The sequence below is a fragment of the Boleophthalmus pectinirostris genome, unplaced genomic scaffold, assembly GCF_026225935.1.
Source record: "Boleophthalmus pectinirostris isolate CB_2022bp ecotype Guang Dong unplaced genomic scaffold, ASM2622593v1 HiC_scaffold_16, whole genome shotgun sequence".
Lineage (NCBI taxonomy): Eukaryota > Metazoa > Chordata > Actinopteri > Gobiiformes > Gobiidae > Boleophthalmus > Boleophthalmus pectinirostris.
In genome coordinates, this window is record NW_026571095.1 from 32,538,732 (window position 1) to 32,554,956 (window position 16,225).

A 16,225-nucleotide genomic window follows, 5' to 3' on the forward strand; every position below is an offset into this window, starting at 1 on the left:
ACTTCTGAAGCCTGTTTTCCGCTGTTAGGATCCAACAACCACACAATTACGATGTCCGAATCCCAAATCTAAAATATGACAATATCAGAACCAGAAACAAAAGTGATATGGTTCAAAAGATTTGAAAAGATCGACTTTGTCAATAGACACATCCCACTGGAAAAACAAACATGGCGGTTTGATGCTCAATTTTTGGGAAAATCCTTCCCAGTATGGATTGAGCGAGATTCGTGATGCATGTATTGACAGTAACATTTTTGCTTAGTCGTGTTTAGCTTATTTCTATATTTTGCATATTTACCTTCTGTTTATTTTCATGTTGAGATGATACACTTGTACACAGAGTGGGGCTTTTTTATAACAGTAAACTAGCCTGACTCTCATTTAAACACTCAAACTTACTCAATTCCATCCTCAAAGCTATAATTAATTTCACACACTTTGTTATTTTAGTCCAGACCTGGCCGATGTCCTGAGTGTGTCGTCCCCCCTCACAGCATGTGGACCTTTTCACTTTCAAGCCTAAACCCCGCCCTCACATTGTTAAGCCCCGCCCCCCGTGACGCAGCTCCACCCCCCAGCATGTTCCCCGTGATGGATTGTGTAGAAGCTTGATTTGAGTTGAAGGAGGAGGATTCGCATGATAAAGTGACAGTTGCATGTTCCTCTCCTTCGAGCATGAGCGCTAATATTTGTCCTTTTTCTTTCCTCGTTTGTCCTGTCTCGCTCTGTCCTCCGCTGTCCTACACCACCTCCTTTTCTGTTTGTGAACCTAAAATGGCCACTTCAGGGTGAAAACTCCTTCCTGCAGGCCACAGTGGCAAAGCTGGGGCCCCTGCCCAGGATCCTGGGGGACATCACAAGGAGCCTGTCTGCCCCCACGCCGGGTCCCACACCGGGCTCCACACCGGGCCCTATACTCGGCCCTGCACTGGGTCCTCCGCTGGGCCCTCAGCCCCTCCAGCGCTTCCACGGCCTTAGCTCCACAAACATCAGCGGGAGCCAGTCCTCAGGGCTCCACAGCATCATGGAGAATTCTAACAGGTGACTTTCTATTCTCTAAGAAATTATCAGGTTCATGTGTCTTCAAGGTACCGTATTTTCCGGGCTATTAGGCGCATTCTTAAGCCTCCAACCCCATCAAAAAACGAACGCGCGCCCCACAAGCCAGAGCGCCCTATACACGAATCCACTCTGATGTCCAGGCACGACTTTAGTAAACTACAAAGCCGCAGTGCACACAAACACACACGGAGCAGACAGCGACCGCACAGCGAAATACACCCACAGACACACTCATCACTCCACGCCGACGAGGAACGGAACGGAGGAACGAACCGAAAAAGCGAGCGCAATGTGCCGCTTCTAGACACGACTGAACAACTGAGTCACTGCGAACACGCCGACAATCCAGCGGTCCCAGACAGCACCCTCCCTACACGCCACAACTGAACAAAGCCCAGAGTCACCGTGAACGCCACAAACAAACAAAACCACTCACCCATCACACTGTTGTGTTTCGTTTAAAGTCCGGTGCGGTTTATTTGTGAAAAAAGTTCGAAAAAAGACCATTCAATGGCGTCTTATAATCCAGAGCGCCTAATAGCCCGGAAAATACAGTACTCAAACCACTCACGCATTCACACACACACTGGAGGCGAAGGAGGTTACGTGTCTTGCCTTAAGATACAACAACAATTTTCATCTGTGGAAGCTTGAATTGCACCAAAAACTTGTATGTCAGTAGTCAGACTGGCACCTCCTAGGGCCTCCGATTTCATTTCTCTCCAGCGACTAGGTCAGGAATCAAAATACACTAGACGATTTGCAAAAACCCCGGAAGTGCGAGTTCGGGCACCAACCAATCAACGAAGAGCCATACATTCTGTGTTGGCAACGATTCCCGAGATCGAGGATTTAAAGCTGGAATAAAGAGAATGTTTGGTGAATTTTATCAAGGGGAGAGACGTTATTGTCCTTCTTCCTACGGGATTTGGGAAAAGCACCTGTTACTGGCGCATTACATACGTCACGACCAAATAGCAGCGATTGGTTAAATAAAAAAAGTACTTGCCTACTGTCAAGCGAACGAGTCCTAACACTGCGAGGTCAGACGGTTTCTACAAAGCGAAACCGGCTTATGAGTCAGGATCTCTACCTGTAATATTTATGTCCAGAGCAGGAAACAAACCGCCAACCTTCAGATCAAAGGACGCATCTATATCACCAGCCTTAAATAAAAGATCGTAACTTCTTTTTTGAGACGAGGACCCGTTTTTACTGGAAAATTGGCTGCCAAAAGATCAGATAAAAATAAACCGAACACTGAGTAGTACTTTAATCTTTCAACAAGGAGCTGAGTGATTTTTCTGCTCTTGAAAGTTTAGAGAACGTGCCTATTACACTTTTAAACAGCAGAGACGATGCTTTTATTACGTGTTGAAAGTCGAGAGGCTGACACTTAGTCATTTTAGGGAAGTAAAAACAATACTCAGAGTTACTCACGTGAATTAAAGGTGCAGTTTGTCATTTTCCTCTCCTGATTGTCTTGTTGTGTTATCGCTTTGCCTGGATGTACCACAGTATGGCACTAAAATGTGTCTGTTTTTGCATTTGTTCCAATACTGCTTTGGCTCAAACTGTACTACCAAACTGTCCTGGTTGCAGACAATGGGTTATATAAAAGCAAATCCATCCACGCCACGACACGGTGACGTTAAACTTACCGGTAAATACTGTAAACATACCAAGGTGTTGCCTGTGAACAAGAACATTAATTGATGCTGGAAAAGCTGCATTAAACTGTAATGTGTAACGTTTCATTGGCTGTGACGTCTGTAACCGGGACAGTTTGCTCGTGTTTGGTGTAAACTGTGACATTTCAGCGTCCCGAGGAACTTTTGTTCGCATTTCATGTGAGTAATGCAGCTGAGATGAAGGTTAAAACTGACTGATGCTCGCTGTGGCTGTAGCCGAGAATGTTTTAATCTAAACATACAGAAAACACAGATATTTACTAATTAGCCCTGGGATAACGTTATGTCTGATGTTTCGCCAACTGGCTCCACTCTGTTATCGACTAAGATATCTGTGCAATTTCCCGTTCAAAGGAGGGAGGGCAGTGTTCAGTTCCCGAATTCAATGTGCCAAGACAAGACATTTTTACAATAAATTTGAATGAACCCACTTGTTGGTCGCTGTTCAAGCTCTAGTTTTACCCTCTGCTACAAACTTAAACCTGCATAGTCTTGATCTTGATCGATGTTTCTTCTGCTCGATGGATAACGTCTGTGAAGTGATGACGTATTTTTGACAGTAAAGTTCCGTCTGTGAATTTGTATTCGTACTGATGAAAGCGTAATCGTAAATTTTCATTTCGTGATTGTAATTCTTGACGTCGTAACTTTTCAGTTCGTATTCTGATGAATAAAATACACACAATCTGTTTTATGTACGACTGGACTCATTTGAGAGTTTACAAATATTTACTGTATGCGCAACTACAGACAAATATGCACGGATTTCCCAAATATGCATGGATTTCTGTTCTATGCACAGAAATATTTTTGAAAGCTTTTTTACTCTTTATCAAATTCCCTGGAAAAACATGAGGGTCCAGTCAAGTGTTAACGGAGGGAAACAGGGGCAGATTTTTTACATTCAAATGTCTCTTATTCAGAAACTAGAGGGACTATTGAAATAAGTAAAGTATCAGAATGTAGGAAAGAGTTACACTCCAACAGGGTAAAGTTAAACCTGTGATATTCTTTCAAGTTGTTGACAAAAAATTTTAAAACTCATGTCGGTAACGGAGGGAATGAAATATGCAGCACTTTTTGGGCAATAAATACAAACAGTGATAACTAACGGTTCTCACTTACATATGCTATAACACAAGATATGATGAAATACATCCATTTATTTACATGATTTGTCTTTGAAATTTGGGAAATAATTTTTGTTCCATGTTTCATACATGGTCTGCTTAAAATGTATGTAACTTTAGAACCAAAAATGGTACAGAAAAAAGAAAAAAGGTAAACAGTTTCATAAACTAGAGTAAATGGTCACATTAACTTGAATTTTTGGCCTTGCTGTTTACTTCTACTTGACCGGGCCCATGTATTCTTGATGTGAGCAGAGCAGAGTCACCTCCACAGATCTGACCTGTACGTTTGTCTGGTGGTTTGTCTCATATGGGTCCAGTCAAGGCAAAACAAAAACATCTCATCATTAAATAAATAAAATAAAAGACAAACGGGTGGCTCATCCTCCACCAGAAACGTTATTTAGTGCAACTTTCAGTACATTTTGGCTTGACTTGAGTGGATTGGTGTGGTATTTTACTTCTGTGGGGTATTAACTACGTAGACATAACCTGTTTCAATCACCATGTTCCCTTTTCTACCCTTTTTCCCTCGTGTGTCTCTTCGCAGTGACGTGCACAGCGTTTTATCAGGCGCTGAGTTCATGGAGGGCGTGGTCCCGCTCCCCAACGGGCGCAGCGTCTCGTTGGTGGATCTCCAGGAAGCACAGCACGGCTCCCGCGTCCACAGGGTGCCCTCGCAGACCTCGGTGGGAGCCCCGCCCACCGCGAGCTACTCCACGCCTCTCCCCCCGCAGCAGACCAAAGCCACGCCCCCTCGAGACGCCCAGCCTCAGAGCGCGCCGCAGGTGAGACGTCATGAGGCGTCGTCGTGGTTAGATAAAGGAGACCACTGATTCATCTAGAACACGGGTGTCAAACTCATTTTGGTCCGGGGGCCGTATCCAACCGACTTGGATCCCAAAGGGGCCAGATCAGAAAACTCATGTCATATAAACCCCAAAAATAACAATAAGTTCAAATATTTGTGCAGAGAAACACAAATCTATTACAGAAATCTTTTTTAATTGATGAACTCTTTCTTATTATTATAATATTATGAACAACCTGAAACTTTAAGAAAAATTCAATTTCAACACAAATTTTTAACATTAAGTCAATTTTTGTTGGAAAATCCTGCACTCGGCTCCACTTTTCTCATGTTGGACATTTTTCTGATGAGGGTGTCACGGTCAACAGTCAAAACGATCGTCCTTTAAGAGCGTTTGGAAAGACACTGCTATGCTAAGCGATGCAGAAAATTACCAATATTTTAATAGAAAATATAATTAAAATATTTTAGTAGAAAATCACCGAAGGGCCACATTAAAGGTCTTGGAGGGCCGGATCTGGCCACCGGGCCTTATGTTTGACACCTTTGCTGTAGAAGACCTGTGTAGAGTTGGCCCCCGATCAAACTCAAACCTACAAAAAACTACGTCAATCAGTTTGTGCTTTGTTTGGTGCTGCAAGAAGTTTTATTTGTGCTGCTTTAGTTTTAGATGATTATATTTTTAACAATTTTTATAGGTTAAATTGGGGTCAACCAGCCCTCCAGAAAGCTTAAAAATGCTCTAAAACGACCCAAAATTTTGTCAATCGTTTGTGCTTCGTTTGTGCTGTTTTGTGCTGCAAAAATTTTGTTTGTGTGATTATGGTTCTTAAGATATCAGCAGTTTTATTTTGGGCCGATCCAGCCCCTCAAAATGTTAAATAACCTCAAAACAGCCAGAAAATTATACAGAATGTTTGTATTTCGTTTGTGCTTGTTTTGCACTTATTAATCATTATTTTGTGCGGAAATTATATGACGTCGTTTCTGTTCACCTGACGACAGTGGCTTTAACAAAACCAGCGAAGAGAAATGATCTCAGACTGTGGAAAAGTCTGTATCAGTCTTTACTAACTTGTTTTTCTTTCATATTTTATATAATAATACAAACTTTAGAAATATACTAACACAAATGAACTGCCACAGCATAAACTAAACACAAATGTTGCTGCTGGATGCTGGATGACGTCAGATATTTTTATTGCTTACATTTGTTTTTAACATTATACAAACATTATACACATAAAAAATAAAATAAATGCAAAGTGCTGTTAAATTAAATATTCTCAAATAAGCAACAAATATATGAAAGTGACAACCGCGGCGTGTTGGTCGTAGTTTTGTGAGGATTCATGTGGTTCGGAGGGACGTAGTCAAGGCGGGGGGCAATTGTTGTCAAAGCGGTCACTTAAACTATAAAGCGCTGCGAGAAACACTGCCACCCCAATCACGGACGAGTTCCCTCATGAATATTAAAGAGCCGAGCCTCCGTGTAGCTGCACATGTCGTGGTGGAATGTAAACACACACAAATTGCGCAAAAATTCAGTCATGCACAGACCTGCACCAAACTGAACGTCCTGTACAGAATACATGTACAGTTACACCCCTATTTAGTCCACGTCAGGTATCGTTACAAACTATGTACAGGTAATTAAGTCTGTGTGTGTGTTGTTCAGGTGCGGCGCCCCCTGCAGCCCTCTCTGAGCCAGCAGCGCAGTCTCCAGGCCCTGTCCTTCCAGAACCCCGTGTACCACCTGTCCAACCTGTCCCACCGCACCAGCCCCCCTCACTCCAGCTCCGACAACCTGAGCACCCAGAGCTCACAGCACAGCCCCTGGGACGAGACGGGCAGCCAGGCCGGAGCTCACAGCCAGGCCTCCACCCCCAGAGCGGCCGCCCCTGCCCCAGACACCCCCCTGTCGACCGCTGTGGCCATCCCCCGACAGAGCACCACGGCCGGCACCGCACACATCATCAAGGTCAGTGCTGCTCACAATCACGACACTTTGCTCTGTTAAAGTCCCCGTCTCTGTTATAATGTTTCCTCATCAAAGAACAAACCTGGAGTTGTGTCTTTTTTTTATACACACGTTTAACATTGATAACCAGGGTTCCTACGGTCGTGGAAATCCTGAAAAAGTCATGGGAATTGAAAATGTCATTTTCCAGGCCCATGTAATTTTGTAAATTGAATGAAAACTTTGGAAAAGTCATGGAATTTTAGAATCTCTTTCACGCAACTACAGTGTTTTGTTAAGTTATCATGAGGCTATTAAATAAATATTTAATGCACTGACAGTATTTTGAAATGTTAAAAAACTATAATACCAAACCATAAGGTAAGTGGAAAGTTGGGATGTTCCGATAACATTTTTTTGCCCCCGAGTCCCAGTCATGTGATTTTGAGAATCTGCTGATACTGGGTCCCGATCTGACACTTCTATAAAACATTATGAAATGAACAAAGAGCAAAAAATAACATCCAAAATGTGTGAGGGGATCAGATTTGTATTGATTTCAATGTGTAGTATCTTCCTGAAAATATACAACTTTCTGCCTTGGACACGTGTCTAGAGACGCCAAAATGACGCCAGATTCGCGCCACGCTGATCCCTGAAGACACGCCGCAAAAACACCAGACTCCCTAGACGCACGTCCACATAGTCTTTACATAGAATCTCGATGCTCTGGTGTGAACCCCCCTTTAGTAAACTTAATGAACTGGACAAAACAGGAATCAAATCAGACCCTGAGACTTGACTCGCAATCTAGAGTTTGTATATTTGATATGATATGGAAGCCTGTGAATTACATTTGAAACATTTAGACTCGTCTGTGATCTCCAAATAATATAAAATCTTACCAAATAAAAACGGCGCCCGAGCACGGCACGGCCCAAAAGTCCAAGTCTGAGTGTGCCGCTTGTACAACAGGCGTTGTTTTTATTTATCCAATACCTGATCGGAACATAACGTCCGAGTCCAGATCGAGTCTGCAGTCACATGATTGGATCAAGACAACCCTTATGGAAAGTGTTAACATTTCATATTCAGCCCTAAAAATATACTAAATTCTACACATGTAGGTGCCGTAAAGTTCATAATTCACTTTAGGTCATGAAAAAGTCATGGGAAATGTTTGAAGTTGTGTGGGAACCCTGAACACTCTTTTCCACTTTGTGATGTAATGTGATATTGGGTGGGATGAGACAGAATTTTCCCATCGCTCTCGTGTGGTAATACAGGAAATGCTCCAGTTTCACCAGAATCATTTGGATAATTTCAGCTCTGGAATTGTGAATCTCTATTGAACAAAAGGAGAAGTAGACAGACTAATTCTAAATCGTTACTCAGACATGTGTGAATGAAACAAACACAAAATCCAGGTGTGTTTTTGAGGAAGTAACAGCTTTAAACACGGCTTAAAGCTCACCAGAGTCCATTTCATATAACATAGGATCTTTAAAGTACTACTAAAGTCCTGCGTTGTTTTAAGGTGGAGCAGCAGAGCAGAGGAGGCTCCCGCACGCCCAAGTCCCTGCCTCACAGTGCCTCCTTAAGAAGCAGCAGCAGCGCTAACACAGAACCCACAGCACCTGGACCCGGACCTGGACCCGGACCCGGACCCGGACCCGGACCTGGACCTGTCCCGAACCCCCCACAGCCGCCCTGCCCCAGCGACAGCACAGCCCCGCACAGAGGCAAAGCAGTGCAGCAGGTGAGCCAGCAGGGGGCGCATGGACGGACGGAGAGGTGTACGCTCCGATATGATCTCACTGAAATCACAAGAAAACATCTCAGACGCTATGTTTACATGTTATAGTAATTGTAGTACTTGTTACAGTAATTATAGTAGTAGTTGTTGGAGGAGTTGTTGTAGTAGTTGTTGAAGTAGTAGTTGTAGAAGTAGTTGTAGTTGTTCTTGCAGCAGTAGTTGTAGTAGTAGTAGTTGGAGTAGTAGTTGTAGTAGTACTTGTAGTTGTTGTAGTAGTACCTGTAGTTTGTAGTTGTTGTAGTAGTGGTCGGAGTAGTAGTAGTAGTTGTAGTAGTAGTAGTAGTTGTCGCAGTAGTACTTGTAATAATAGTTGTTGTAGTAGTAGTTGCAGTTGTTGTAGTAGTAGTAGTAGTCGTAGTTGTTGTTGTAGTAGTTGTTGTTGTTTTTGTAGTAGTAGTTGTTGTTTTTGTTGTAGTAGTAGTAGTTGTTGGAGTAGTTGTAGTAGTAGTAGTAGTAGTAGTTGTTGGAGTAGTTGTTGTTGTTTTTGTTGTAGTAGTAGTAGTTGTTGTTGTTGTTGTAGTAGTAGTAGTAGTAGTTGTTGGAGTAGTTGTTGTTGTTTTTGTTGTAGTAGTAGTAGTTGTTGTTGTTTTTGTTGTAGTAGTAGTAGTAGTAGTAGTAGTAGTAGTAGTAGTAGTAGTAGTAGTAGTAGTAGTAGTTGTTGTATTAATAATTGTTGTTGTATTAGTAGTTGTTGTAGTCGCTGTAGTAGTAGTTGTAGTTGTAGCTGTTGTAGTTGTTGTAGTAGTAGTAGTTGTTGTAGTAGTGGTTGTAGTAGTAGTAATTGTTGTAGGAGTAGTAATTGTCGTAGTAGTACTTGTAGTAGCAGTTGCTGTAGTAGTTGTTGCAGTTGTTGTAGTAGTAGTGGTTGTAGTAGCAGTTGTTTTTGGAGTTGGAGGAGTAGTAGTAGTTGTAGTAGTAGTAGTAGTTGTAATAGTAGTTGTTTTTGGAGTTGGAAGAGTAGTAGTAGTAGTAGTAGTAGTAGTAGTAGTAGTAGTAGTAGTAGTAGTAGTAGTAGTAGTAGTAGTAGTAGTAGTAGTAGTAGTTGTTGTTGTAGTAGTAGTTGTAGTAGTAGTAGTAGTTGTAATAGTAGTTGTTTTTGGAGTAGTAGTAGTAGATGTAGTAGTAGTTGTAGTAGTAGTAGTAGTTGTAATAGTAGTTGTTTTTGGAGTAGTTGTAGTAGTAATAGTAGTTGTTTTTTGGAGTTGGAGTAGTTGTAGTAGTAGTAGTAGTTGTTGTTGGAGTAGTAGTAGTAGTAGTTGTACAGTAGTTTATTTGGTCATTTTGCAGAACAACAAAACATAGTTTAGAATTGTTGTTTAAATTCATTTCACCTGTCAGATTGTTTTTGAATTCATTTGTGCAGAACAGTTTTTGAATGTTCTCTGGGACTGAAATAGTGGACACATCCAGTTAGTTTTATATTCCAAGATCGTCTATTAAATGTTTTGGGGGTTTATAAATGAAGTCAAACTCACAATAATCCTTTACAGAAATGTTCCCCTCATTTTAAACCAGTGTGTTGTTTCTTTTTACGAGTCGTAGAGAGTCAGCGCTCGTCTTTTGTTAAAGCTTCAGTCTCCGTCGCCGCTCAAGGACAGAGGAGTGACGTTTGTTGTGTTTTTTGAGGTGTCTCCCGTGGAGCCTGTTGCCGTGGCGATGTCCCCGGTGGACCGCACAGCCGCCTGGGTCCTGAACAACGGGCAGTACGAGGAGAGCGAGGAGGAGGAGGGGAGGAGCCCGGAGCACAGCGCGTCAGACAAGGTGGGCTTTCTGTCGGAGCTGTAACATCTGAAGGATCACTGCACTGAACGTATCCGACGGCAAACAGCAGATGTTTTGTTTTTCCACGACATTTTTACCAATTTAAACATGAAAAAACAGAAGCAGTTCATTTAAAACAGTTTGCAGTGGGCCAAAGTTATTCCTCACTCACCTTATGCATTCAGAGCGTCCTAATTATTCACCGTGATTTTACTTTTCACTTTCAGAAACCAGAGCAGAACTAGCATGCCAACAGTGCACTTCCTGATTATCACACAATAAAACGCTTATGGGTCCGGTCAAGTGGTAACGGAGGGAAACAGGCAGATTTTTTACATTCAAATGTCTCTTATTCAGAAACTAGAGGGACTATTGAAATAAGTAAAGTATCAGAATGTAGGAAAGAGTTACACTCCAACAGGGTCAAGTTAAACCTGTGATATTCTTTCAAGTTGTTGACAAAAAATTTAAAAACTCATGTTGGTAACGGAGGGAATGAAATATGCAGCACTTTTTGGGCAATAAATACAAACAGTGATAACTAGAGGTTCTCACTTACATATCCTTAACAAACTGGTTTGAATATTTGCTTCATATAGTTTTCTACCATATGGTACAAGATTAGGTTGAAAAACCTAACAGAGGGAAAAGTAACGGAGGAAAAATTGTGCAGCAAGTAGAAGGTGCATGATTTTACATCATTTGTTGCTTTTTTCTTCCAAATACTTTAATATTACTTCAGAATGAAAGGAAACTATTTCTATAAAATATGTCAGTCCTTCCAAGCAAATTTTTATCATTTTAAATAATTTTTTTTTGAAAAATCATGTACCTTCATCAACAGTTCAAAGATCAAATAACACAAGATATGATGAAATACATCCATTTATTTACATGATTTGCAGGAAATAATTTTTGTTCCATGTTTCATACATGGTCTGTTTAAAACGTATGTAACTTTAGAACCAAAAATGGTACAGAAAAAAGGTCAACAGTTTCATAAACTAGAGCACATATGTATCTGTTCAATACATTTTTATATCAGATGCATTAAATAGAATTTTTGGCCTTGCTGTTTACTTCTGCTTGACCGGGCCCAGTTATACAATATATCTGTACTGGGTCAAGACACATTTTGCTCAAATACGTGGAAAAGAAAATCATGTACAGGGTGTTTAAAGTCAGTCATTCTTTTTAAACTGATATACAATTATACAAAATACAATTACATACACAGTTCTTCTTGGAGCTTTGTCCCATTTAAAATACTTCAAATTATTACACAGTGTTTATTGAAACATAATGTACATTCTTGGTTTTGTGCCAAGGGGAGTTGTCAAACCGACTTGACAACCCCAACTGATACTAAAACTAGTACTGAAACTGTATACTCGTCATCATCATCAAGTCGTTTCCATATTATCCTTTATTACAGTACTTCTCTGTGACAGTTTATTTAGCCTCAAAATGTGTGTTCGCTGGAGCACTGAGGGATTACACAGATATAAGGCCACATGATAGAATAGAAAGTAAATCTATGGTTTAATGTTGAAAATCACATTCTCTTGTCTAAATAAAAAGTGTTCCAAGCGTATAAATAAATAAAAATAAATGTAAAAGCTCAAGTGGGGAGACACAGATTCGTAGCCAGGCTGATGCCGTCTAGTGCCTCCACTCAATTTCATTTCTCTCCAGCGACTAGATCAGGAATTAGAATACACTAGACGGTTTGCACGAACCCTGGAAGTTGTAGACTGCGCACCGTCCGATCAGCGAAGAGCTATGAAGCCGTGACGTCAAACTCAAGTCCCTGTCTGGGTCCCTGTCCAGATGACGAAGACAGACATTCTGTGTTGGCAACGACTCCCGAGATCGAGGATTTAAAGCCGGAACAAAGAGAATGTTTGGTGAATTTTATCAAGGGGAAAGACGTTATTGTCCTTCTTCCTACGGGAGTTGGTGCATTACATACGTCACGACCAAATAGCAGCGATTGGTTAAATAAAAAAAGTACCCACCTACCGTCGAGCGAACGAATCCTAATGCTGCAAGGTCAGACGGTTTCCACGAAGTGAAACTGGTGGTTGAGTCCAGCTAGGGGAGTGGTGATTGATTGATTGATTGCATTTATATAGCACCTTTCAAGATACCCAAAGCGCATTACAGTTCAGTGGTGGTAAACTACTACTGTAGCCACAGCTGCCCTGGGGCAGACTGATGGAAGCGAGGCTGCCAATCTGCGCCATCGGCCCCTCCGACCACCACCATCACTCAAGCTCACACCATTTTCATACTAGGCAGTGTGGGTGAAGTGTCTTGCCTAAGGACACAACGACAGTTTTTTGCCACTGGCGCCTCCTGTGGCACCTGGAATTCCTAGCGCTCTCCCATCCAAGTCCTACCCAGGCCCAGCCTGCTTAGCTTCTGAGATCTGACGGGATCAGACTTTTACAAACCGGTATGGCCAGATCATGGTGCACCAGTGATCTTCCAGGCTGTGTTCACTATGCGATGCAGGGCTCTCCTGTTGTGGTCAGTGCAGCTTCTGCCCCATACAGTGATGCAACTGGAAATTAAAGGAGTCTATTCCCTAGATTGAAATTTTAGTGATAACATAAGTGCCAAGAGCCTGTGTCCTGTGTTATGTGTCTTAACGTGGCTCACACCAGATCTGTGGTTCACTCTGAACTGATTTCTACACATGGTCAGTCTGAGCGGCTCATTGAAAGAGATCAGAAAACACGGAGCATCATGGCGACCGGCGCTATTTGAATCTGATTGGTAGAAATGTCATAACAGCAGAACAAACCGAAAAATCTAACTTTTGTTATAGCCAGTTGAGAGACAAGCGCATAGTTACAAAGCTCTTACTTCTGCATGTTTTTCATAAACTGAAATCGGCTGAAGTGCGTCTGTTGGCGTCGCCATGTTTGTTTTGGTTTGTTTGAGCGCTTCATCTTTGACTTCCACACAAACCTAAATTGTTCTCCACCTGCAGTGTTGGGGAGTAACAGATTACATGTACCAGAGTTACGTAATCAGAGTACAAATGATGAGTAAATGTATTTAGTTACAGTTACAGTTTCAGTGAGTGGTAATTGGATTACAGTTACTTTGTTGAAATAAATGGATTACACAGCGGGATTTTCCTGTTTTCACATTTTGGGCTAAACCAGGACTAAAACCAGGACTAAAACCAGGACTAAAACCAGGATTAAACAAGAACTAAACTAGAACTAAACTAGCACTAAAACCAGGACTAAACCAGGACTAAAACCAGGACTAAACCAGGACTAAAACCAGGACTAAACTAGAACTAAAACCAGGACTAAACCAGGACTAAACAAGAACTAAACTAGCACTAAAACTAGCACTAAAACCAGGACTAAACCAGGACTAAAACCAGGACTAAACCAGGACTAAAACCAGGACTAAACCAGGACTAAACTAGAACTAAAACCAGGACTAAACAAGAACTAAACTAGCACTAAAACTAGGACTAAACCAGGACTAAATTAAGACTTAAACCAGGACTAAAACCAGATCTAAACTAAATCTAAACCAGGACTAAAACCAGGCCTAAGGTAGATCTAAATCAGGTCAAAACTAGATCTAAACCAGGTCTAAACCAGGACTAAACCAGGACTAAAATCAGGTCTAAACTAGATCTAAACCAGGACTAAAAATCTAACTTTTGTTATAGCCAGTTGAGAGACAAGCGCGTAGTTACAAAGCTCTTACTTCTGCATGTTTTTCATAAACTGAAATCGGCTGAAGTGCGTCTGTCGGCGTCGCCATGTTTGTTTTGGTTTGTTCGGGCGCTTCATCTTTGGCTTCCACACAAACCTAAATTGCGCTCCACCTGTCGGGCCCCATCACACCAGCTGGGGCCAAGATGGTTTCTCGTGGATTTGTAAAGTCACAAATATTGCGCGCATCCATTTTTCTGTGTACAATCACTGAAACATGATGTGTTTAAATGTGTGTATTCCCTTTGCCTTTGCTGCCGTTTGTGTAAATGTGTGTATGTGCCCGTCTCTCTCTCTCTCTCTCTGCAGTACGAGCTGGAGATCTCCTCTCTGAAGGAGCGCCTGCGTCTCTCCGGCAGGCGTCTGGAGGAGTATGAGCGCCGCCTGCTGGCCCAGGAGCAGCACATGCACACAGTCCTGAGCGAGTACCAGAGCAGGCTGGAGGAGAGCCAGGAGCAGCTGAGGAGGCAGACGCAGGAGAAGGACGGGCAGATGAAGAGCGTCATGTGCAGGTTAGAGCCGCCCTCACGCCGCTCTGGCTCTTTCAGGGGCATTAATGACATTATCTTCTGTAAAAGCTCAAAACACAACTAAAATGTGAAAGAGTTGCTACGGTTTAATAACAAATATAACTCTACACGTCTGCAAAATATTTAGTTTGTACCTGACATCGAAAACAAGAAAATTAAGTCAACAGTAGAAAAACAGTGAACAGTTAAAGGTCCTTTATTACCTTATTTTTTGGACTATAATTTGCTCCAGAGTATAAGTTGCACCAGCCAAAAAATGCGTAATGAAGAAGAAAAAAAAACACACAAAGTCGCACTTTTTGGTTTCATTATTCCAGCGTTTCTGAATCCCGACAGGATGGTTTCGGTGTCACTGAAGTCCAGACTTTGTCCATCCATCCAGTGACTTCAGGAAAGTTTCATGGTGCATCCTCCCTCTGCCAGTCCCTCACAGGTTTCTGGCTCAGTCCAAACTTTCTTTCTGTTGCTCGATTACCGTTTTCGGCTGCAGATTTCGCTATTTGCAGAAGGGCACATGCAGGAGACATGCGCAGTAGAGCCAAGTGACAGTGGTACAGGAGGAACAAGAGCAGCAGATACTGACACACAAGACTAGAACCTCTCGACGCTTCAGTGTGAAAATTTTAAGATACAAGTCGCAGGAAACACCCAAACCATGAAAAAAAGTCTGACATATAGTCCAAAAAATACGGTACACAGAATTGAGCTTTAAGTCTTGTTATGGTGTTGTTGCCTCTTCAAAAACATACCGTAGTCAAGACGGGAGGCAATTGTTGTCAAGGTGGTCGCCCTAACTATAAATCGCTGCGGGAAACACTGCCACCCCAATCACGGACGAGTTCCCTCATGAATATTAAAGAGTTGAGCCTTCCATGTAGCTGCACATGTAGTGGCGAAATGTAAACACACACGAATTGAGCAAACTCAGTCGTGCACAGACCTGCGCCGAACGTCCTGGACTGAAACGGTTCAGCACAAATACATGTACCGTTACACCTCAACTAAGCAATGAAAAAGTGAGGTTGTCTTATAAAAAATTTAATTAAAAAAACATCTAAAATAAACGCAATGCAGCTTTAGTCCTGGCATGAGGAAAATGATATATGTTTATTTTGTAATTCCAAATGAGCTTAAACAGGCCGGTCAGAGTCGACCAGGAGCTGGACAATGCCCACGTCTGTTCTGTGGGTTAACTGATGCATTTGACCAGTTTATATTGTGCTGTGAGAGTATTTCCCATCGTTCATGTGTGTGTGTGTGTGTGTTTGTGTGTGTGCATGTGCAGGCTGATGGCGGTGGAGGAGGAGCTCCGCAGGGACCATGCAGAGATGCAGGCCGTCATAGAGGCCAAGCAGAAGATCATAGACGCTCAGGTAAAACTTTACACCAGTGTTTCTCAAACTTTACCCATATTTTAAGTCACAAAACTTCGTGACCAAAGTCAATAGACATTATTCATAAATCACAAAATAAAGGTGGATTTGAGCCTTACTGAACATTAATGAGGATATTTTATTGTTGACTGAGTGACTGAACAATTAGTATGACTCAAGTAGTTTTAAATAATGAAAAAGAGTCATTTAAGGTTCCATAAGTCGCCTGTTTGGACATTAAACGAGGAGGAGAGTGCAGCACGCAAATCAGTGTCACAACTGTATATTGAAGACACAAAAGCAAATCGTGACAAGGCGACCCCCAAAAAAATCTCTTGG

At 42.0% G+C, this 16,225-nt stretch overlaps 1 protein-coding gene across 3 annotated transcripts in view; it reads left to right on the plus strand.

The window, feature by feature from the left end:
• rasal2 (RAS protein activator like 2) overlaps nt 1-16,225 on the plus strand; it is a 67,125-nt gene that overhangs the window by 48,791 nt on the left and 2,109 nt on the right. For all 3 annotated transcript variants that reach the window (XM_055151446.1, XM_055151445.1, XM_055151447.1), the window contains 7 exons: nt 791-1,044; nt 4,437-4,674; nt 6,376-6,678; nt 8,195-8,416; nt 10,100-10,234; nt 14,293-14,495; nt 15,799-15,886. In XM_055151446.1, coding sequence (XP_055007421.1) covers nt 791-1,044; nt 4,437-4,674; nt 6,376-6,678; nt 8,195-8,416; nt 10,100-10,234; nt 14,293-14,495; nt 15,799-15,886 — 1,443 coding nt within the window. The remainder of the gene's footprint in view (nt 1-790; nt 1,045-4,436; nt 4,675-6,375; nt 6,679-8,194; nt 8,417-10,099; nt 10,235-14,292; nt 14,496-15,798; nt 15,887-16,225) is intronic.